General features: G+C 49.6%; 1 protein-coding gene across 8 annotated transcripts in view; it reads right to left on the bottom strand.

Annotated features, from left to right (window-relative positions):
• Nucleotides 1–11,654, bottom strand: part of LOC141982068 (uncharacterized) — a 75,839-nt gene extending 64,185 nt beyond the window's left edge. For 6 of the 8 annotated variants that reach the window (XM_074943777.1, XM_074943778.1, XM_074943779.1 and 3 more), the window contains exons 1-2: nt 11,352–11,653; nt 8,923–9,024 (exon numbers count right to left, since the gene is read on the bottom strand). In XM_074943777.1, the coding sequence (XP_074799878.1) occupies nt 8,923–9,024; nt 11,352–11,504 (255 nt within the window). In that variant the 5' untranslated portion in view covers nt 11,505–11,653. Of the gene's footprint in view, nt 1–404; nt 491–8,922; nt 9,025–11,351 lie in introns of those variants that run through there. The other 2 variants (XM_074943782.1, XM_074943784.1) reach the window with 2 other exon arrangements.
• Nucleotides 11,655–22,032: the final 10,378 nt, after the last annotated feature.

Raw genomic sequence — 22,032 nt, 5'->3', positions numbered from 1 at the left:
CAAAGATTGCAAGTATAAAAGATGATTTGTTCTGTTCTAACCTACCCAAGATTCTAGGTAGTCCGATAGCCCCTCCTTGTCGTTTAGCTAAAGAAAATGGATTTGAAACCACTTTTCTAATGTATGGGCTTTATTAACTACCTCCAATAGATAATAACTAATACGATCACAAAACACATAATCAGATAACTACTGCTAAACTTACTGTAACATTCCCTGTCTAACGCACAACAGAAAAATCAAAGAGAAAATAAATTCATCAGACAATCATCACATGAATATCAAATAAATCAATGCTCCTCTTCCCAAATCTACCTAACATCCTGAGATGATGGTCTTTTTTATTTATTGCCGTTGCCAACCCCTAAATTAAAATACCTTATTAAGGTCACTAAATTACTTACAAAGTAAAGGGTCTGGGCCAACAGTCTACATAAGCTCAAGGGTTTCAGATCTCATCATCCAACTGGAGCATCTCCTAGATCCTCAAACCACGGGAGCCATCCAATCCCTGTGTGTGCCAAAACATAGGGCATGTCTTCACTATGGGCTAAATTGGCGCCTCTGAGATTCATACAGCGGCATCATAGAATCATAGAATCTCAGGGTTGGAAGGGACCTCAGGAGGTCATCTAGTCCAACCTCCTGCTCAAAGCAGGACCAATCCTCCAATTTTTGCCCCAGATCCCTAAATGGCCCCCTCAAGGATTGAACTCACAACCCCGGGTTTAGCAGGCCAATGCTCAAACCACCGAGCTATCCCTCCCCCCAAAATCATAGAATATCAGGGTTGGAAGGGACCTCAGGAGGTCATCCAATCCAACACCCTGCTCAAAGCAGGACCAATCCCCAATTTTTTTGCCCCAGGTCCCTAAATGGCCCCCTCAAGGATTGAGCTCACAACCCTGGGTTTAGGCCAAGGCTGAAACCACTGAGCTATAGCTTCTTCATCGATTCAACAAGTCTGGTGAAGATGCAATAAGTAGATGGGAGAGTCTCTCCCACTGACTTAATCAATCCACCTCAATGAGAGGCAGAGGCTATGTCAATGGGAAAGCGCCTCCCGTCAACAAAGCACGGTGTAGGTACCGCTTTAAGTCGACGTAAGCTACATCGACGTAAGTTATCTAGTTTACGTACCTTAACTAGCATAACTGACATCGATTTACAGGATTAGTGTAGACAAGGCCTCGGTACTAAGCGTTTTGTCCCTCCGCTGGCCATCTGGCTGTCTGGAGCTTGACTCTTCTCTCCTTAATATAGTAATGTTTTGTAATTGCAGCTGCAATACGAGAGCCAGGGATGTCAGGATCTCTCTCAGCTTGAGGGACCATGGAACCATTAGGTCTCCTCAATGGAAAGGACAACTTTGCTGCATTAGATTTGCAGGGCAAGCGCAGGCCCTTGGGATGATCTGTACTGAATAACAACTTCATCATCTAACTCTTACACAGGGCGTTTCATCCCTAGATCTCAAAGCGCTATGCTAAAGAGGTCAGTATCATTACCCCCATTTACAGATGGGGAAACGGAGGCCCAGAAGACCAGTGGCAGAACTGGGATTAGAACCTAGGTCTGGCTCCCAGTTCAGTGCTCTGAGCAATATCCCAGGCACGAGAAGACGTTTTCTATATACTCAAAGACAGAGTATGGCAGAAAAATGGGCTATTAACTCTCACCCTGTGCTTTTCCCCCGTGCCAGCATGCACTGGAAAAAGCCCATCTTCCCTGAGGGAGCTTCACATTTCTTCTAGCCTCCTCCTCTGCCACCAGTCCCTTTGCCTGCTCCCACCATCAAACCCATCCCTCAGGAGCTATGCCCTGCCTGCATGTTGCTGCTCCCAGACCCAGGGGAAGGTTAGGACCCGGCCCTGAGACAGGACGTTCAATCTAGACAAATGCAAAGTTCTATATAAGGCAGGAAACATCGACTTCAGAACTGCAGCACAGGGTATATCTGGCTGGGCGGTAGTACTCTTGAAAAGGCTCCGGGGGTTACAGTGGATCACAAATTGAACATGAGCCAAGAATGCGATCCAATTGCAGAAAAGGTGACTATCACTCCGGGAATGTATCAGCGGGAGTTTCCCTTGTGTAAGACAGCGGCCGTAGCTGCCTCGCTCCACTCTGCACTGATAAGGTCTCAGCTGGAGTACGGTGCCCAGTTCTGGGTGTCACGTTTTAGAAAAGATGTGGACAAAGTGGAGAGCCCAGAGGAAAACAACACAAAAGATAAAAAGTTTATAAAACCTGACCTCTGAGAAAAGAAGAGTGAGGGGGGACCTGATAACAGTCTTCAAATATGTTAAGGGCTGTTATAAAGAGGACGGTGATCAGTTGCTCTCCATTGAAGGTAGGACAAGAAGTAATGGGCTTAGGCTACAGCAAGGGAGATTTAGGTTAAATATGAAGAAAAACTTTCCACCTATAAAAGGAGTTCAGCTCTGGAAGAGGCTTCCAAGGGAGGCTGTGGAATCCCCGTCATTGGAGGGTTTTAAGAACATGTTGGACAGACCCCAGTCGGGGACGGTCTAGGTTTCCTTGGTCCTGCCTCAGTGCAGGAGGCTGGACTGGATGACTTATTGAGGTCTCTTCCAGCTTGACATTTCTCTGATTCTATGTCAGGAATAGGACAATGGGAAGTTGGGTGGTTCTGGGTGGGAGAGAGCAAAGGTGGTCTGTAGGCCTTCAGCACTAAGGCTGTTGGTGAGGGGTAGCAGTTCAGTGCCCCACCGTAGTACAGCTGCTAAGGTTGTTGCCTAAGGACCTGGCAGAGCTGGGCTCAGTAACGAGGCCCTCAGTAGGGGGAGCCCAGATCCTCAGGCTGGCCCAGGGGAACCTTGGCTCTGAAGTGAGCCTCTGCTTCCTACTCCACAGGGCTGGCTGCATTTTGTTGTTTCCTGGCGAGTAGTCAAGGACTAGTACATCTCTGGGCTGTAAAAACATGTTGGCTGCTATTATTTATTATGTATATTATGATCGCACCTAAGGACCAGCGCCCCCTTGCGCTAGGGGCTGCACAAACACAGAACAGATAGCTATTCCCCACCCAAGAGAGCTTACAATCTAAATGTACAACTATAGAGAACAGGTGGAGACAGGTGGACAGATGAGGGACACAGGGAGACCACAGTGGCTGGCATGATGGGCAGAGATCTCAGCACAGCAGCGGCCTAACTGTCAAGTGTTTTGTAGACCTCACAGGCTAAGGGGTAATATGGCCAAAGCAACAAGCCAGGAAAAGGATCTTTGCGACAGCCATTCGCGTGTTCTCAGGGTCAAGGCCCTGCCTGGGCTGTCCCCACCTTACCCATCATCTCCCATGAGCTTTGTGACAGCCAGAGGGGAGGATGTTGCCGTAGGCGAGTCGTAAGATGAGGAGGGCCTAGACAGTGGTTCTCGTCATGTGGACAGAGAGGAAAAGCTGGATCCTAGAGATGTGATGCAGAAAGAAGCATCAGGAATTGGACATGGCCTGGATGCAAGCCCACAGATAGAGAAGAGCTGAAGAGGACGTCCAGCTTACAGGCCTGAATGATGACGAGGATGGGGGTGTTTCTCACAGAGACTGAGAAAGGCTTCTGACCTGGACTGTATCCAAGACGACAGCTTCTGTAGCCCGTTACCACCAGCCCTCCCTTAGACCCCGCATCCTACAAGAAATGGCTCTCGCCGCCCCCCTTCCCCATCAAGGCTGTGCAAACCTCAAGAGAAATCTCCTTCCAAGGCAGCACTTAAGGCTGGACTGCAAGATTTACTGTTGCTATAAAAGCTCCCAGGCCCGTGGTGCCAATTGAAGGTCCTCGTGGCAGAAGAAATGCCTCCAATGCATCTTCCTGACCGACGACAGCTCCGTGCTGCTGCAGTAAGAAGCTCGTCGTTAGGCATGAAGGACTCTCGCAGGAGCAGCTTTGAAAGATCACTCAGGCTGATACTGACAAATGTCAGCTGAGAGGGGATTTGTCTAGCTGCTCTCTGCTCAACAGGCTGTGACGTTATTACACAGAGATCAAGCTTGGTAAACGCTTGCCGTTATTCTTAAACCTGGTGCTAGATCTGCCTGAGTGAGGCATAGCATGTCATTTCCCTGACATACACCTCGTCTCTCTGTCTCTGGGATAGCTCAGGGCAGGGAGCCTCCTATTTATTACGCACTCACATTTCTCTGACATTTTTATTTCTGAGCTTGTTTATTGGCGGCCGTGTAGTCCAGTGAATGGAGCACTGGTCTGGGAGTCAGGAGTTCTGATTCTCTAGTCCCCACTCTGCTACTGACCTGCTAGGCATTCCTCTGCAAGTCACTTCAGTTTCCCCTTCTCTCCCTTTGTCTGTCTTGTCAACACACAAACTTGCAGGAATTTTAGATTAAGAACACTGTATTTCAGTTTTGCTTAAACCTGTTCCTAATGGATTGTCATTGAACTCAGCTGATCCTGGTTGCACTGCTATAGGAATGCCCAGGAAACCTTTTGCACCTCACTTTAAAAATCACACTTAAGTTAATCTGGTGTAACTGTATGTGGACAAGCTCTTTAGTTATAAGCTTCTTGGGGCAGGAAATGGCTCAGACTTCATATGCTTGTACAGCCCCTAGCACACTGAGGTCCTAGTTGAGGTTGTGGTCATTAGGTAGCACCATGTTATAAAAGATAAATAATAATTTATGTTTGCCACAAGTATTCAAAAGTTACTCTGTGTTGCCAAGTTGCAATTGGTCAGATAAAGTCACATGATATTGTTTCTGCTCCATGACTGGAAGAATGCAAGAGTGCTTTTAGTGTGAATACTAGGGCGTATGAACTTAAATGACTCTTTCTGGGAACACTCAGAGGTGAAATCCACAGACATACACAATGCGGAGTTTAGCAGACGCAAATTCACTCAAAAGTCCCATTCAAATCTCCCCAGGTCCCCCAGCAAAGAGAGGTGAAGTGAGGACTCAAGATTCCTAATGTAAGAGACTAACGCTTGGAAAACCCACTTTCAGAAAAGTTTGTCTCCAGGAAAGAGCAAAATCAAAGCCATTGGGGCTGGAATATTCTTGGAGGTCTCTCCTCCCAGACTCACTTCCATGGGCTACTGGTGCAAACCAAACCCTTCAATCTCAGATCGAGTCCCAGGACAAAGTCAAAGGTGGTAGGGGGGGTATAATCCTACAAGAGAGATACCACCAAAGCCACTCAGATCTACCCCAAACCATGCTCCTCATCAGTTGAGCCTGGGTTGAAGGAGATTGTCTTAAACCGTGACAAAGGAAGGGTTAAAAAAGAGATTTTAAACCTCTCATTGAAACCCACATGGGAAAATCCTTCCTCACTAGTAAATGCTTTAAAACCCTGCCTTCACATGGATCCCCAAAGGAATCTTCACACCAAAGAGGAGAGGGGCTTGGCAGGTGGAGGAATTGCACTGTTCTTACTGGGGCTTCTCTGGAGGGTGTCTCTGGGGTGACCTAGTGGTGAGAGACCAGGACTAGGAGCCAGGACCTGTTTCTAATCCTCATTCTGAAACTGAGGGCCAGATTCTGATCTCAGTTAGACTGGTGGTGTCAATCCAGCTTAACTCCAGAGGAGTAACGTTAACGTCACAAGAACAGACTCGAGCCCCAACTCCTGTTGTGACCTGGGATAAGTCACTTAGCATCTCAGTTCTAGTGTGAAGATGAAGGTTAGCAATATTAGCCTCGCACACCCAGAGGGCTGGTCATTCCCGCAATGGCATTTCACCCGCTCCCAACTTGGCTTTAGAGCTCAGATGACTTGTGTACATGTTGCAGCTTCAGAATGCTCCCACTGCAGCAGCCCGCCCACCTCAAAGGGCTCTTCGTTTTTGGCCAGGTCTACAAGCACATGAGACAACCTACGCCAAGGATTAATTAGCTCTTTCCACCTCCCAGTGACAGCTGAGGAGCAGTAATCTTCATGAAAATCACCTCCTGGAGGGCAGCAGAGATGCTCACCAGCGACTTGTTTTTAATGCATGGAATTTCTGCAGTCCCTGCTCCAGCTGCACTGACTCTGAGCTTCCCCACGGGTCCTTTCCACAGCCGCTAACTGTACGGGGCACTGAAGCACCAAGCAGGTCTATAGGACTCCATTTGAATCAGAAGAAGCTCCCGGCTTTGCCTGGTGTCTGCAAGGCAGGGCAGACGCGCGTAGCTCCATCACGTGCAAGGTATGAACGTGCACTGCTGGAGGCAGCTCCCCTCTCCCCCGGCCACTGCAGAGAGGGCCTGGCACTGAAAGCCGTGCCCTGGAGGATGCTGCTCTTCGGAAGTCCTTGGAGTCCTTGCCAAGCAGCAGGAGGCATCTGAGTGGGGAGGCTTGGAAGGTCAGCAGCTGATGCAGGTGGCTGGCTTTGCCTGCCTCGCTTCTGGGGCCCCTTTCAGGGCTGAGGAGAGCCGCTGGGTTTGCATTCCCTGCATGGGTCCAGATTAGCTCCTCAAGGCATTTCAAGAGCACTTCCAGGAAAGCTCTCTCCTGGCCCAGGGTAGGGAAGGATGGGAAAGGGTGGCCTTGCAGTTACCTCACATGCAGACTGGTCCCCTGGCCAGTGGCTGTTGGGAGTGTGTGCTGACAAGGCCGTTTACAGGGGATCAGACCCCGTGTCCAGCAGGACACATACTAGGGCAAAATCTGCCATGACAATGGGCCTGGGCCAGAGTGGTAAAGCTATTTGGATGCCTACAGATGCCTAGCGGGAGATGCCTAGGCACTTTTGAAAATCTGTGACAATCAGGGTCCAGACACGCCAGGGGGAGAACGGGGGGCTGAACCCCAAAGAATATGCAATTGAATCAACTGACTGTACACACTATTCCTGTACTATGAAAGTGTATCGGGTAAGGTCTTTTAGGAAAGCTGGTGTTGCAGGGGTGATTAATGTAATTGGGAAGTGAGTGTATTTACGTTATATGAGGAACTCTGGACACTCACTGATATTATGCTTTAAAGTCTGGGACCAAATGATGGGAGGAACGGGTTTTCACCCAGAGACGAGGGAAGGCAGCCATCTGCCGGCCCCCAATGGAAATTAAGCATTATGGAATCAAAACAATGGAAGCCCAATTAACATACAAGTCAGCAGTGGGATGGGAAGGGAAGAACAGCAGATCAGCCTGACTCTAGGGACTAAACAATGAGTTTGGGGAAACATGAGCAGAAGCAAAAAGCCATTTCGGCCTCCATCACTGAGGAGACAATAGGCTACAGCACGCTTCGAGCCTGGGACAGTCGGGTGCCCCGGTTTGGGGACTAGGGATTGTGATCGATAAGGAAACTGCTTAGGCAATGGTTGCAACTTGCTAGAATTCAAGTTTGAGTCACAAGAAAGCACATTTTGTTGTTTTTATTTGTAACCTTTCCTCTCTGTTTCCCTCTTCTGTGGGAGCCCTTCAACCTATGTTCTGTGCTAATGAACGTAGGGTGGCTTTCTTACAAGCCCATCTCAGTGCTATGTATGAAAGTGAAGGGTAACATCCACAGCCGAACTATCAGGCTGGTGTGAGCTCTGGCTCTTTGGAGGCAGCGAACTGGGTAGCCTCTGTGAGGGCCCAGTGAGAGGGGCTGGACAATACAGAGGGGATGGCTTGACAGAGGCTCCAGACTGGAAGGGCTGTAGGCGTCACCCTACCAGGAGCCGCCAGGCTGGTGGAAGACAGGGTGAGGTCACTGTGCTTGTAGAGGGCTTCTGGTGGCAGTGCCCTGAGCCGAAACTTCCCAGCACAGAAGCACCCAGGGTCACAGGGCAGACGGAGACACAGCCCCTTACTGGTCTGGGTGAACCCCCACAGCGTCACACCACCCGTCCGCATCTTTAGGTGCCCAAATACCTTTGCAAGGCTGGCCCTTTGTTTCTCTGTCCCCCAGCCTTCCAGACCATAGCGCCCTCTCCCGCTGAGCAGGTGAACTGCGGCCCTTTCGCAAAAACATTTGAAAAACTAAATACCCAAAACATTACCAGACATGATCTGGGCTTAAAAAAGACACAGACACCCCACCGCTGTGGAGGGGCATCCCAAGTAACAAATTGCAGAGCCACACAATATTTATCATGGACCCTTACCTCCTCTCCTCCCCAGCATGTCTATAGATGTACACAGATGTTTATTTCTGTGCACCAATACATAACAAATAAAGGCCAGTGCCTTGGACCAGACGACCTCCAGCTGGCACAAGCTGCCAGACTCCTTTAACCATAGGCTTTAGAGATGAAAATGACCTATTGCTTACTCACATCTCTGCTACTACAGGATTATTCCCATCATAAACACTCCTCCCTGCTCAATTCAGTCCAGTCCTAGATGATTCATACCATGGAGTTTTCCTTAGGAGGCTCTTCCAATGTCTAATAGACCGTAATGCTAGGAAACATTTCCTGATATTCCTCATACGCTTTCCTAAGCTCAGGTTCAGTCCCTTGCTCTTTGCCATAAACAATTCCTCTCCCTCCTCCATGTCTATTTCATTCACATGCTGTCAGATGAAAGGCTGGGCTTGTTGTTAAGGCACTGGGGAGGTTCTCAGAGAACATGGGTTCAAATCCCAACTCCGCCACAAGCTCGCTGTGTGCCCTTGGGCAAGTCACTTCATCTCTCCATGTCTCAGTTCCTCACCTCTAAAATGGGGATCGCAATTCTTCCTTTGTCATGCCTATGTAGCTATTCAGCTCACTGAGCAGGGACTGTCTCTCACTAGGTGTTTGTACAGCGCCCAGCACGATGGAACCTTGACCTCACTTTGGTGCTACCGTAATACAAACAATGAATGAGAATACTATCAGCAAACAGTTATCAGATCCCCTCCAAGTGGTCACGTAGCCCATAACTCCATACTGTACGGAGTCCTTTAACATGAGTCTCTCTCTCCTTGCTCCACTTATTCCCATCAGGGCTATGGACAGCGAGATAGAGTGGTCTCTTACCTTAGTTTGGTCTGAAAGATTCACTCCCAGCTCCAGCAACCTCTCAACAATGGACAGCCTGTTCTCTCTCACCGCGATCATGAAGGGGGTCAGGCCTGACTCCTGGAGGACACAAGACAGGCATTGCTGACTGAGTACCTAGATGTCTGAGTCATCGCGGACTATTGCTGCTCATTTCTTCCTAGAAAGGTCACCTTTCAGGCAACCACCACTTCAGCACCTGACCCCAGCTGCCATGCTGGTGCATGGGGAGGAAGGCTAAAATCTTGGGTAGCAAGGGTCCCAGCCCACACTGTGCTGTCTAAACATGATCAATTACCCTCAAAACCCACCTTCCGAGATCTTTCCAAAGGTGAAAATGGAACTACTCAAGCACGATTCTATTCGGCCCAGTTTGAGATTAGAGCCGAGTCAATCAGGACTGTAAGAACTGCTGGGTTTGTCCTTACCCAGGCCTGGAGTTTCATTAGATTGCAGCTGTTTTAGGGCTGGAACAGCTTGGCATTCCTGTCCCCTCCTGAGGGAGCACTCTGCCTCAGGCATGCCTCAGGCGTGTCTCTGGGGGCTTTTCTTTTCTTAAGCCAGGTCTGTAAACCCTGTGCAACCCAGTGTGACCCAAAGCACCCCTCTATTCACACGCTGCACACTACTGTAATAATCTTTGTACAAAATATGCCTTGTGAGACGTCAACTGAAAACTAACAACACTCTAGGGAATAATATAGTGGTGAAAAGTAGGGAGCAACATTATACGTAAAGTTATGAATTCCCCCTGTATGATGATGTTAGCACATGTTCAAAACCAGACAGCCCTGCCTAGGCAAAAGATTTTAAAGCAGGTCTAGAATAAACAAAGGGATGCGTGTTTACCCCAATTTACATATAAGTAGCAAACGGGATCATCAAGGCAGCAGGGGGAGGAGATGGCAGGAAACAGAATAATTTGCATTTCAGCAAATATAAATGGGGGAAGAAAGGGTGCAGAGCCTCCTTCATCACCAGACTCCATGTTGCTTTCCTCACTGCTTGAATAAACTTTACTTTGAGGCGTAACCTTCAGAAGACTCCAAGGTTCACCAGACTGTCAAAGAAAGGGCCAGAGAACCCCATGTTTTCTCTTTCACCTAAAACGACAAAGGCACCTGTGCTGTTATGCCTCTGGAAGAGGAGGAGGGTCCATCACCCTCTTGCTGGCAGACTACAGGTGTCAAAGGCCATCTTGCCAAACCTTTGAACCAAAACTTGCTAGATTAAGTTTGAGACTTTTAGAGGCATGCTTTCACTTTCAGTTGCTGGTGACCATTTCTAATTTTCTCTCTCATACTTGAATTCACTTAAAACCCTATCTTCTTTTGTTCATAAACTTGTTTTTGCTGTTCATCTAAACCAACAGCATTGGGTTTGTACTCCAAGTAGCATCCAAGGCTGCTGGAAGCTGCAGACAGGCTGCTGGGGTCAGAACTGCTGTACCAGGGCTGTCTAGCACACAGGCCCCCCGGGTGTGACCTGCATGCTTGTAGGCTGGTTGTGAGTGGCCCATGTTGGGAGCTACAAGAGCAAAGCATTGTGAGGCACCCAGGGTTACAGGGCCCGCAGTGACACACAAAAAACCAGTTAGCAGCATGGGCTCAAGACTCCAGGACTGTTCCATGCTGGGTGGCTCAGACAGCGCTGCTCAGCACATGTGGAGCAGTCCAACAGACAGCCCCCTTTGGACGGGATGGTTCACAAATGCTATCCAATTAAATGATTCCTACTCCTCTGTCCGTACTGAAGGCTGGTTTTGTGGCTGAGGCTCTGGGTTAGGGCTCAGTAAATCCAAGTTCAATCCCTGGCTCTCCCTCAGACATTGTGTGCGACTTAGGGCAAGTCACCTAACCTCTCTTCACCTGCGCTCTCCATTTCTAAAACGGGGGCGGTAATGCTTCCTTTATCTGCCATGTCTATTGAGACGGGAATCTCTTCAAGGCAGGGGCCGCCTCACTATGTGTTTGCACAGCGCCTAGCACAATGGAGCCGGGACCTCAGTGGTGGTCCTGCATGCACACAATAATCGTGAAACCACTGGCTAAAATATCCCTGTTCTTAACAAGGAGAAGCCATTCAGCGTGAACCACAACTAGAAAGGAGAATGGGAGCAGAGTGGTCAGTTCATGCAGGTAAGAGAGGATTTACCCGCCTATTCCAGCTAGTGGAATACTCTGCCTCCAGCGGGGGTGAATACTAGATGACGCAGACAGAGCCAAACCCCTGGCTCCCAAGGCACTTGACCATTTACGCACTGGAAAGAACCATGATTAGCTCCGGTGACTCCAGCCCTTCCCCTTCCTCCCTCCGCCCCCCAAAATCATCATAGCATCATTTATTCTTTTGTATCTGTCATACCACAAGCCAACGCTGAAATAGCTTCTTGGCTGTTGGCTACTTACTTGGTCAGTTTGGGAGATGGCCGGGTCCCCCTTGTCCATGCCTCTCAGGGTCTGCTCCAGGGTGATCCACTCCCCTTTGGTGGCCAGCTGCAGCACCCTGCTGCCAGAGGTGAACGATCCTGGGAGGCTGAGAGACGAACTGTTCTCGGACATTTTCCTTCTCTTCCCCCAACTCAGATTCTTTTCAAGGTCAGTCCTTACACGGCTCCTTGTAGGGAATCATATTTCTGCTTTCCTCGGCTGTGCTCGGAGAAGGCGTCTTAGGCAGCAACTGATGTCAATCTCTCTTTCTTTTGCTCTCTCTTGGTAGGAGGTAATTGCCCCCCCCCTTCCTTTCCCCCCTATTCTCTATTGATTCAGACTCTTCCAATCAGAGGGACCTTTCAGCTCAGGCTCTGGTTAAACTTTTCTAACTCCTCCTTTGTGTCCCGGTTACCTTGACATCAGCCTCCTGCAGGGGGGTGAGGTGGGGGTTGGGTTTTCTGCCCGTTAAAAAGCTGCCTTTATCAATTTTCCTACAGGAGCTTAATTCAGTCAAGTTCACAGGCCTGGGGTAGGAAAAAAGCAAATCATTCTCATGAAGATTGCGTCTCATCACCATCCTACAGTGAGCTGGATTTGAAGAGTTACTGCTGCGGCTTGGCCTTTCTTGCTCAAGACAGGCCCAAGATGTCACCCTCCAAGAGCTGAATTTACCCACATGCACTTGGGTTCAGAGTCAAGGGTTTTAAGCCATTTCCCGCCAACCATTTTCTTGGGCATTTTTTGTTGAAAAAGCCACCAGGATCCCAAGTGATCTAACAGCAGCAGTCTCCCAGGGCTTATAATTTCAATGGGGAGGAAAGGTGGGAGGCAGGAATTCAGGCCATAGGACTGGAAAGGACATCCTGTGTCAGGCAACCCCATCATACAAACTTCTTAATCACTGTATCAAGTTCCGTTGTAAAACGAGTTAGAAAAGCGTATCCACATTCACAGCCGTTGCGGGCAGAAAGAGCCAAGTGCGGTTTGCATTTGATCAATATCTTTTTCACACCTCCCTTCTTTGCTTATGGCAAGTAGACCCGCTTCACCTCCCTCCAAAGGAGCAGACAGAGAGCCCTGCCGAGCGAGACGGGAGCTGCGGTCTGACCTGCCATGATGAGCAGCAGGGTTCTGGGCAGTTAGCCCAGGACACTCTGCATGTATCTATTAGTAGTTATCTGTCTGGCCACAATGTGCCAGGTGCTTTCCAGACATACAAGGGATGGTCCCTGCCTGGAGGAGCTTATGGTCTAAGGACGTGGAGATCTGGGAAGGGGAAGAGCAAAAAGAATTTTTCAGTACGAGTCAAGAGGCACCATGAGCTCTCTGGCCGCGTTACAGATAAACCAGGCATGGCAGCACAGTGAGCTTTAACAAATAAATCAATCTTGAGCTTCACGAGACATATCCAGCTCCCACCTTAATTTAAACTAGAGATGGGCCCAGCCCCAAACCCTAGAACTAACCCACCTTGAACTGCGGGAGGGTGTCAGGCGCTGAACCTCCATCCCCAATCCAATTTCACAGCTCACCCAAATTTCTGAGCAAACCCCTGGGCTCCCCACATCCTGAACTTTGGAGTCATTGGCGGGAAGGGAGGGGGTTGAACATTAGACCCAGATTCCAAATGGGCCTTAGAGCATTCTATAGCTACACACTTTTAGGGGGGCTTTCCAGACAAGCTGCACCCCCACGGTGATAGGTGCTGCCCACACAGACAAGATCCTGCCCCAAAGAGCTCAGTGTAAGATGAGAAGCCACACAGAAAGGCGGGAAGAGAGAGAGAGAAAAAAAACCAATCCAAATAGATACATAACAAATTAATATCAGGGATCCCCAAGTGAGCCTCAACCCAGAGGAAGCCTGGCCCAATGGTTAGGGCACAGGCTGGAGACTCGGGAGACTGGGATTCATGCCCCTGCTTTGCAACAGACTTCCTGTGTGACCCGAGGCAAGTCACTTGCTTCTTTGTGCCTCAGTTCCCGGTCTATAAAATGAGGATAATGGCACGGCCCTGCCTCACAGGGCCATTGTGAGGACAAATACAGCAGTGACTGGGAGGGGCTCAGACACTAATGTGACGAGGGCTAAGTACCTAAGTCAGATAAATAGAACCCAGACCAAATGAGCTGGCTGGGCTTCTTGTACGTGTCACAGCAAAGGTGGGGCTTGAGGAGGAGAGGGGTGCGGCCTTACAGGTCAGTTCAGGGAGGATGCTTTATGTAGGAGGAGAATGAACACAGCTGCAAGAAATGGGAAAACTAGGGATCAAGGCTGGCGTCTTGGGCAGAGGGCACCATGAGAAGAGCAGAGCTGTGGTAGTCTTTGAAATTGAGGGCAAGCAACCTGACCTTCATGTGCTGGGAAAGGGATTTGGGGAGGGATGGGTTAAACCCACGAGAACATTTGGCAAGGCAGGCAGATGGCATCCGGCCTGTGGCAGGGAGGATGCCAATAGTAACAGACAGAGTTGGTCAGAAATTTTCAGATGCAACATTTTTCCATCAGAGGGCATCCAGGAAGCGCGTCTGATTTTGGAAACACCAAACTATAGCTGGGGGACAGTTTTGGTGTTTCTGAAATGAAATGGGGCAGGATTTCACTTCCAAGAAAGATGCTGGGGCATCGGCTTTGCATCCTGACTGGGGAGGAAAATATTTCCAAAACATCGAAACAGTTTGCAGAAGTGAAACTTAGTTCCCCTGCCAGCTCTAGTCACAGACAGTGGCAGGAGCCAGGAGAGGGCTTCTGATACACCATGAGTTCAGTTTGAAGGCAAGTGATCAAGCAGGAGAGGTCAGAGAGACTGGCCCAAAAGGCGGGACTGATGGGGGGGGCTGATCAGGAGTGGAGCGCTAGCTTTACGTACATTCACCCCAATAATGGCACTCGCACCGAATGCGGAGGTGTCTCGCCCCTCACCTGCAGGGGAGGCCAGGTTAAATTTCCTGTAAACAGAGAGCCAGTGCAGGAACTAGGTTAGTGGGGTCTTACGTCTGGTGCACATATTTCTACGTCATCAGTCTATATCCTGATCCTACTTCTCTCCTAGCGGTGAGCCAAATTGCTGATTTTCTATACATCACACCTATCCAAAGGGTTTTTACTATCTTCTTTCCTGACCAGGCCCCAGGAGAGCTTAGTCACACATTGATTTCCCAAGTCGGTTCTCCTCCGCTGAAAACAATGATTTACAATAATTGCCTTAAAAAAGAAAATGTTCCAGTGACCTCTGGTGGCATCCCTGGGAATTAGTGGACAATACCATTGATTATTGAACTGTGCCGGCCAGGCCTCAGGCCCAGACTTGGACAGAGCAGAAGACTGGGCCAAGAGGACGTTCTGTTTAATTTCTTTGTTTGAAGAGATGTTCAGAACAGATGACTGTGATTATAGAGGAGGATTTTAAGGCTGATCCTTTTGTTGTTTTGGGTCCATGACACACAGCCTACGTCTACACGGGCACTTTTGTTGCTAAAACTTTTGTCACTCAGGGGTGTGACCCCCCCGCTTAACGACAAAAGTGCTGGTGTGGACAGAGCTTCATCGGCAGGAGTCGTGTTCTCGGTGACGAAGCTCCTGCCCCTCGTTTGAGGTGGTTTTAGTTTGTCACTGGGAGAGCTCTCTCCCGGCGATAAAGAGCAGCCACACAGCGCACCTTACGTGATATGGGGGCGATCGTATCAAAAGCTTTGCTACAGTCAAGGTATATCATGTCCACCGTTTTCCCCATATCCACAGAGCCAGTTATCTCATCGTAGAAGGCAATCAAGTTGGTCAGGCATGACTTGCCCTTGGTGAATCCATGTTGACTGTTCCTGATCACCTTCCTCTCCTCCAAGTGCTTCAAAATGGATTCCTTAAGGACCTGCTCCATGATTTTTCCAGGGCCTGAGGTGAGGCTGACAGGTCTGTAGTTCCCCAGATTCTCTTTCTTCCCTTTTTTAAATACGGACACTATAGGCACCACAGGTCGCCGTCCCATAATTGTGACTATGTAAATAGCAACTTTGTTAACTGTTTCAGTGCTGGGCCTTTTAGGAGAAACCTCCAGCTATAATGAGATGGCGGGCAGAACTTGAGCAGAGAACTGGAATAAGCATCTGATACACAGCTGTGTTTGCAGGAAACAGACTTTACTCCATGGTCACATGGCAGCGATCCGTGCACTAGCACCAAGGGAGCCCATTACAAGGGCAACCCCTTCCTTCACACGCCCAACTCCTGCTCCGGAGTTTTCCAAAGGGATGAAAGCATGGAGATTGCAAAACCCAATAGAACAGCAAAGTTACGATGATATTGCAAAAATTCAGCGAGACTCTTATTAGAGCTGGTCAGCAAACAGGAAACAATTTTATCAACATTTCCCCACCCGTTTTTCCATCAAAACATCAAAATAGTTCACCCAGCTCCAATCAGTATTTTAATGCTTCCCTGCAACTTTGGAGACCCAACAGGTGGGGTTGCAGGGTCTGGGAGGGTGTTTGGGTGCGGGAAGGGATTCTGACCTTGGGCAGGAGGTTCGGGGCACGGGCTCTGGACGGGCAGTGCTTACCGCAGGTGGCTCCTGGTCGGTGGTGCGGCGGGGCTAAGGCAGGCCCCTTGCCTGCTCTGGCTCCTTGCTGCTCCCGGAAGTGGATGGCATGTCTGGACCCTAGGGGGAGGCGCAGCCAGGTGGCTCTGCGCGGTGCCCGCACCCGCAGGCACCACCCCAGCAGCTCCCATTGGCCGCAGTTTCCAGCCAATGGGAGCTGCAGAGCCAGCACTGGGGGTGGGGGCAGCATGCGGAGCTTCCCTGATTGCCCCTGCACCTAGGGGCTGGACATTTCGGCCGCTTCCAGGGAGCTGCACAAAGCCAGGGCAGGCAGGGAGCCTGCCTTAGCCCTGCTGCACCACCGACCAGACTTTTAACAGCCCACAGTGCTGACTGGAGACGCCAGGGTCCCTTTGCGACCAGGTGTTCCGGTCGAAAACCGGACTCCTGGCATCCCTAATTGGAGGTTTACAGAAGGTGCTTAGGGTCTTCAGAAGGAAAACTCAAAGAGCAGATTCCATTTCCCACTCACGCTACACTTAAAACATGAGGCAAAACAGAACCCTCTGTTCTGTCAGAAGTGCCAGCTGAATTGCTTTTTCAATTGCAGTCAACAAAGCAGATTGCCATGAGCTGAACTTTAAGAACCTCACGTACACTGGACAAACTGGAGAAAAAGCATAGAAAAGTCTTGATTGTGTCTTTTTTTTTTTTTTAGTCTCCAACCCAGTGCCTTCAGTCCATGTGGCCTGCCAAGTTGTGACACCATCGCAGCTGAGAAAAGCTGAGATTTTCATAAGCTCCACACGCAATTTTCTTGCTTAGGAGAAGTGGAGTGGAAGCTCATTTGAGAAACACTCTGCACATTTCTGATGCTTTGTAGTCTAAGACTAGGCAAGGATTGCTGTATAGTTATGAGAGCATGGGGCTAAAACAAGCATTTATTGGGCTCTATTCCCAATTGCCACCAACTTGTGGCGGGATCTTGGGCAAATCCGTTAGCTTCTTTCTACCTCCGTTGATCCTTCTGTATAAATTGGCACAGCACCGGGACAAATTCCCGGCCACTGAGGACTTCATGACCATCCCCATGCTGCACACCATGGCCACTAGGAACTTCACAGTGCAGGGTAGAACTCAGATTGTTTTCTGCTCCCAAAGTGAGGCCCCTAACACGTTAGATATGGGGAGACTCATTGTTAGCAGTATATGGCCCATGTCACACTGTTGAGCACTCCTGATGTCATCTGTTAAAAGGCAGTGACACATACTGTCCAATATGTATGTGTCTAGAGGGGAAGGATGGTCCAGTGGTTAGAGCACTAGTCTAGGATGAGAGAGACCCTGGTTCAATTCCCTGCTGTGTCACAGACTTCCTGTGTTATGTTGTATCAACTTAGAATAGATGGGGTCAAAGGTTTAAGATAACCCAGTTACTGTCCAACATTAAAGAGTGTTAACAGGCTTTGGGGTTTTGCATACAGAGACCTCAGCCTGCTTAGCTCCATGGCAAACCCACCACTGAAAATCCTTTTCACCTTTTTGTAAAGATGCAGAAAAGAAGGAAAAACTGTTGAGGCATTCAAAATGTTTTCATTTTAACATCCCTTGCTCCCTTTCCTTTTAGCTGAAGGAAGTTTTTAGAAAGCAACTCCCTTGTTTGCCAGTCTTTTAGATGTAAATAATAGTCCTTGTGTGTGTGTAGGGAAGGGACAGGAGGGAGGGGACTGATAGTTGAGATGGGATGGAGCTGCTGTTGTTATAGTCTGATCCTGTTCCTTAAAAGACAAAACAAGTTGGACATACACAAAAGGGGGAGAGAAAAGAAGAACAAAGATAAAAAAAATAACCTGTGGAACTCCTTGCCAGAGGATGTTGTGAAGGCCAAGACTATAACAGGGTTCAAAAAATAACTAGATAAGTTCATGGAGGAAAGGTTCATCAATGGCTATTAGCCAGGATGGGCAGGGATACAACACCATGCTCTGAGCATCCCTAGCCTGTGTTTGCCAGAAGCTGGGAATGGATGACAAGGTGGATCTCTTGATGATTGCCAGTTCTGTTCATTGCCTCTGGGGTGCCTCGCATTGGCCACTGTCATCAGACAGGACACTGGGCTAGAGGGACCCTTGGTCTGACCCAGTGTGACCGTTCTTATGTTCTAAAATGCAGCTTCTGTCTCGGATGTTGACATTCATTTTCACCCTCACGGCTGGAGAAACACAGGCTGAGCTCAGAGCATCCTAGCTCAGCACAAGGAAAACTGCCAGAAAATTTGTGCTGGTTCCCATTTGGGGTGCAGGCTTTAGGGACTGACCCACTGAGTTTCCACTCCTGCCATGGGTATCTTCGTTGGTGACTGGTTTCAGAGTAGCAGCCGTGTTAGTCTGTATTCGCAAAAAGAAAAGGAGTACTTGTGGCACCTTAGAGACTAACCAATTTATTTGAGCATAAGCTTTCGTGACCTACAGCATCCGATGAAGTGAGCTGTAGCTCACGAAAGCTTATGCTCAAATAAATTGGTTAGTCTCTAAGGTGCCACAAGTCCTCCTTAATATCCATGTAATTCCCATGCAGTTCCTGAAGGTGGCATCCATGCACCATAATGCTCAGCATCACAGAGAGGGAAGGTAGGGTGAATGAGTGTGAGTGAGAGAGAGAGAGGCCTTGAACTTTTTCTTAACTTGCAAAAAGAAAAGGATGTGCCAGCAATGCCCCTCTGCCATGTACACTGGTCAAACTGGACAGTCTCTATGTAAAAGAATAAATGGACACAAATCAGATGTCAAGAATTATAACAGTCATAAACCAGTCGGAGAACACTTCAATCTCTCTGGTCACTCGATTTCTGATCTAAAAGTGACTATTCTTCAATAAAAAACTTCAAAAACAGACTCCAACAAGAGACTGCTGAATTAATTTGCAAATTGGATACAATTAACTTAGGCTTCAATAGAGACTGGGAGGGGTTGAGTCATTATACAAAGTAAAACTATTTCCCCTTGTTTATTCCTCCCCCCCCCCCCCCCCATTGTTCCTCACACGTTCTTGTTAACTCCTGGAAATGTGCTGGAAATGGCCCACCTTGATTATCACTTCAAAAGGTTTTCTCTCCCCCCACCCCACTCTCCTGCTCCTAATAGCTCATCTTAAGTGATCACTCTCCTTACAATGTGTATGATAAACACCCATTTTTTCATGGTCTGTGTGTATATAAATCTCCTCACTGTATTTTCCACTTTATGCATCCGATGAAGTGAGCTGTAGCTCACGAAAGCTTATGCTCAAATAAATTGGTTAGTCTCTAAGGTGCCACAAGTCCTCCTTTTCTTTTTGCGAATACAGACTAACACGGCTGCTACTCTGAAACCTTTCTTAACTTGGTTTTACATTCACTATTTAATTAGAGGGCAGTGATACAACCGTGGTGATGGGACTGTAACATCAGAAACACGGCAAGGAGCTTGCAGCTCTGGAAGAGAAGATCACTTTGTAGGGCTAGCCATGTATACAACAAACTTTCAGTTCCCCACACACCTTCCCATCCAGACTCAAGCATGTACCTGTCCGCTCCCTGATGGAAGCATCTGAGTCCCTCTCCCTTCCCTAAACTCCTTCCGCTTGTCTTGAAATCAGAGACCTCTCGCGTCAGTCACTTGTCTTGTCCCACAGGGAACATGGCCAGTGGCCAATGCCACACCATTACGCAGTGGTATGTGTTTGGATGAAATTCACCCTTAGCAAACAGTAAGCTTCACTAGCCAAGCTGCAATACAACAGAACCCCTGTTGTCATTTGGACACTGCACACAAGAGGGCAGAGCTGGGGTCCCTCTGAGAGCACTTAACAGGCCCCCCTTTTTGGGTGTTAAATCTCAGGTTCGCCATTCGGTTAACGTGGGTTTAACGCACCGGACAGGAATGGGGCAGGGTGTTTAGAGGCTCAGTCGCAAAGAGAAGCAGACTGAGGGGACCCCCCATTTTCCTTCAGCCTCATCTTGGTGGGGTAACCCCAACAGCATTCTGCCCCGGTAGTCACGGTCTCGTCCCAGGAGAGGGGTCTCGGGAAGCCGGGCGGCTGATGGGTCAAAGCGGTTGTGGTTGCAGCCTGGATTGAAGACTCGCAGTAATTACTGAGCAGATAATTGATAACTGAGCAGACACAGGGCAAGCAGTGGTTTAGAAAACTCATCTGGTGGAAATAGTCACATGCAGTTTTCCTGGATGGGAGCCGTGCTGCAAGGAAAGTTCACCGTGCCTTTACTTGCAACGCTACACGACTTTAACCTTACAGCGGTAAGCTGATGGCCCAAAGCCAACCTGTCAGGACCTGTAACATAAGCAGGCTCAAGGCAGAACAGGACTTGGATGGGAGACCCCGCAGGAAAGCCCAGGAGCTGCTGATACAGCAGGTGACGCTCTCCCCTGTGCGTCTGCATCTACCGGGCGATTGCTCCGTGTCCCAGTGCAGATGAAAGGGGTTGTATAACACATACATGTCCCTGGAAGACATGAGCTCAGCACTTGGGCCCAGATGAAGGTGTTTGCAATGGCTGGAGGCGGAGCCTTGCCTCCGTTACCAACTCGGCAGTGCAAGAAGCGGCAGGCCAAGCGTTCCCGGCCCCGCCCGGTCTGCGCTCCTCCTGGCTGGCTGAGTCAAGAGCTTTCCCTGCTGCCTGCTCTCGCTCTGCCCAACGCGGCCTTGTAACGCCAACCACAACGAGCCAGCCGCGCGGGGCTGCCCTTTGGCCTGGCCTGGGCTAGGGAGAGCAGTGTGGGTGCCAGCCGGTGGCAATGGCTTGGCAGCGGAGGAAAGCAGCAGCGGCCATCTGACAGCACAGCTGCTCCCTGTCTGCTCCTGCAGTGACTTGGCATCTCCCGCTCCCCTGGGGGGTGCAAGGGCATTCAGGCAGTTTGTGGCTGCCCCCGGAGAGCAAACGTGCCCAGAGCAGACAGCAGGCCTGCTGCCCCTCCCGTGGGACCAGAACCATGAACGTGACACACGGGCTAGGGAGGAGAGAACAGCACTGGGTCCAGCCTGGGGATTGCGGCTGGGAGCCTTGATGCTGTGGTGCAAGAGGGAGGGTATTTCAGGTGAAGCCAGGCAGCTGGCACAAGCCTGGTTCATAGGCGCAGTCGAAGGGTGGCACATAGCTGTGATCCTGCCCACAGACCCACCAGCAGCGGTGAGCGTCCCTGCATGAGCCGACCCCAGCACGATCAGCTGTCGCTCTGAATTCTTCACCTGCCCACCCCCTCTCCTTCGCACGGGCCGTCGGGTGGCTCAGCCTGGCCCCCGTTACGCTAGCTTTCCAGAGTAACCGGGCCTGTTCAGCTCAGAACGATCAGACACGGCAGAGGGGGAATGAGAGAGAGAGGTCCTGGCTTGGGGGCAGAGTAGAAGCCTCACGTGGTCCTGCTTCTGTTACTAATGCTGTAACGCACCCACAGGAGGATTGCGCGGCTCCTTGCGCCACCAGGACGACGGCAGGGACCGAACTGATTCTCCTGCTCTGGGAGCACAGACCTCCAGCACTGGAGCGAGATTGTCAGCTCTTTGGGCAGGAGCTGGCTTTTTGTTCTGTGTTTGTACAACGCCTAGCGCGATGAGGGCCTGGCTCCTGACGGAGGCTCCCAGGTGCTTCAGTAGTAGGGTGACCAGATACCAAATGTAAAAAATTGGGACAGGAGGTGGGGGGTAATCAGCGCCTGCAGAAGACAAAACCCTGAATATTGGGACTGTCCCTATAAAATCAGGACATCTGGTCACCCTATTCAGTAGAACAAGCAGTGACTAATAAAGGAGAAGCCCTGTTAGCAATGTGGGGCCTCTGATACACAGTTGAGCAGTTCTGATTCCATCCAGCAGAGGGCAGCAGCACTCAGGCACACCGGCCATCATATTGTAATGCTTTGCACTTATGTAGCACAGGTGAGCAGGACAAGCCTCTTCGCAAACCTTGGCTTATGGGGTGACCCTGAACTCAGGCATAAGGGACTGAGCAGAATGAAAGGGGAAGCGCAGAAGGTGAGGCGGAGCAGGGGGAGACACAGACAGCGCGGTTAGCTCTCCTACTGCAAGAATGATCGCAGCAAGTTTGGGCTCAGTTATTTATCACCTCCA

Source organism: Natator depressus, chromosome 2 (assembly GCF_965152275.1).
Source record: "Natator depressus isolate rNatDep1 chromosome 2, rNatDep2.hap1, whole genome shotgun sequence".
In the NCBI taxonomy this organism is placed as follows: Eukaryota; Metazoa; Chordata; order Testudines; family Cheloniidae; genus Natator; species Natator depressus.
Note: the sequence above shows the minus strand (reverse complement) of the source record. Positions and strands in the feature narration are given on the sequence as shown.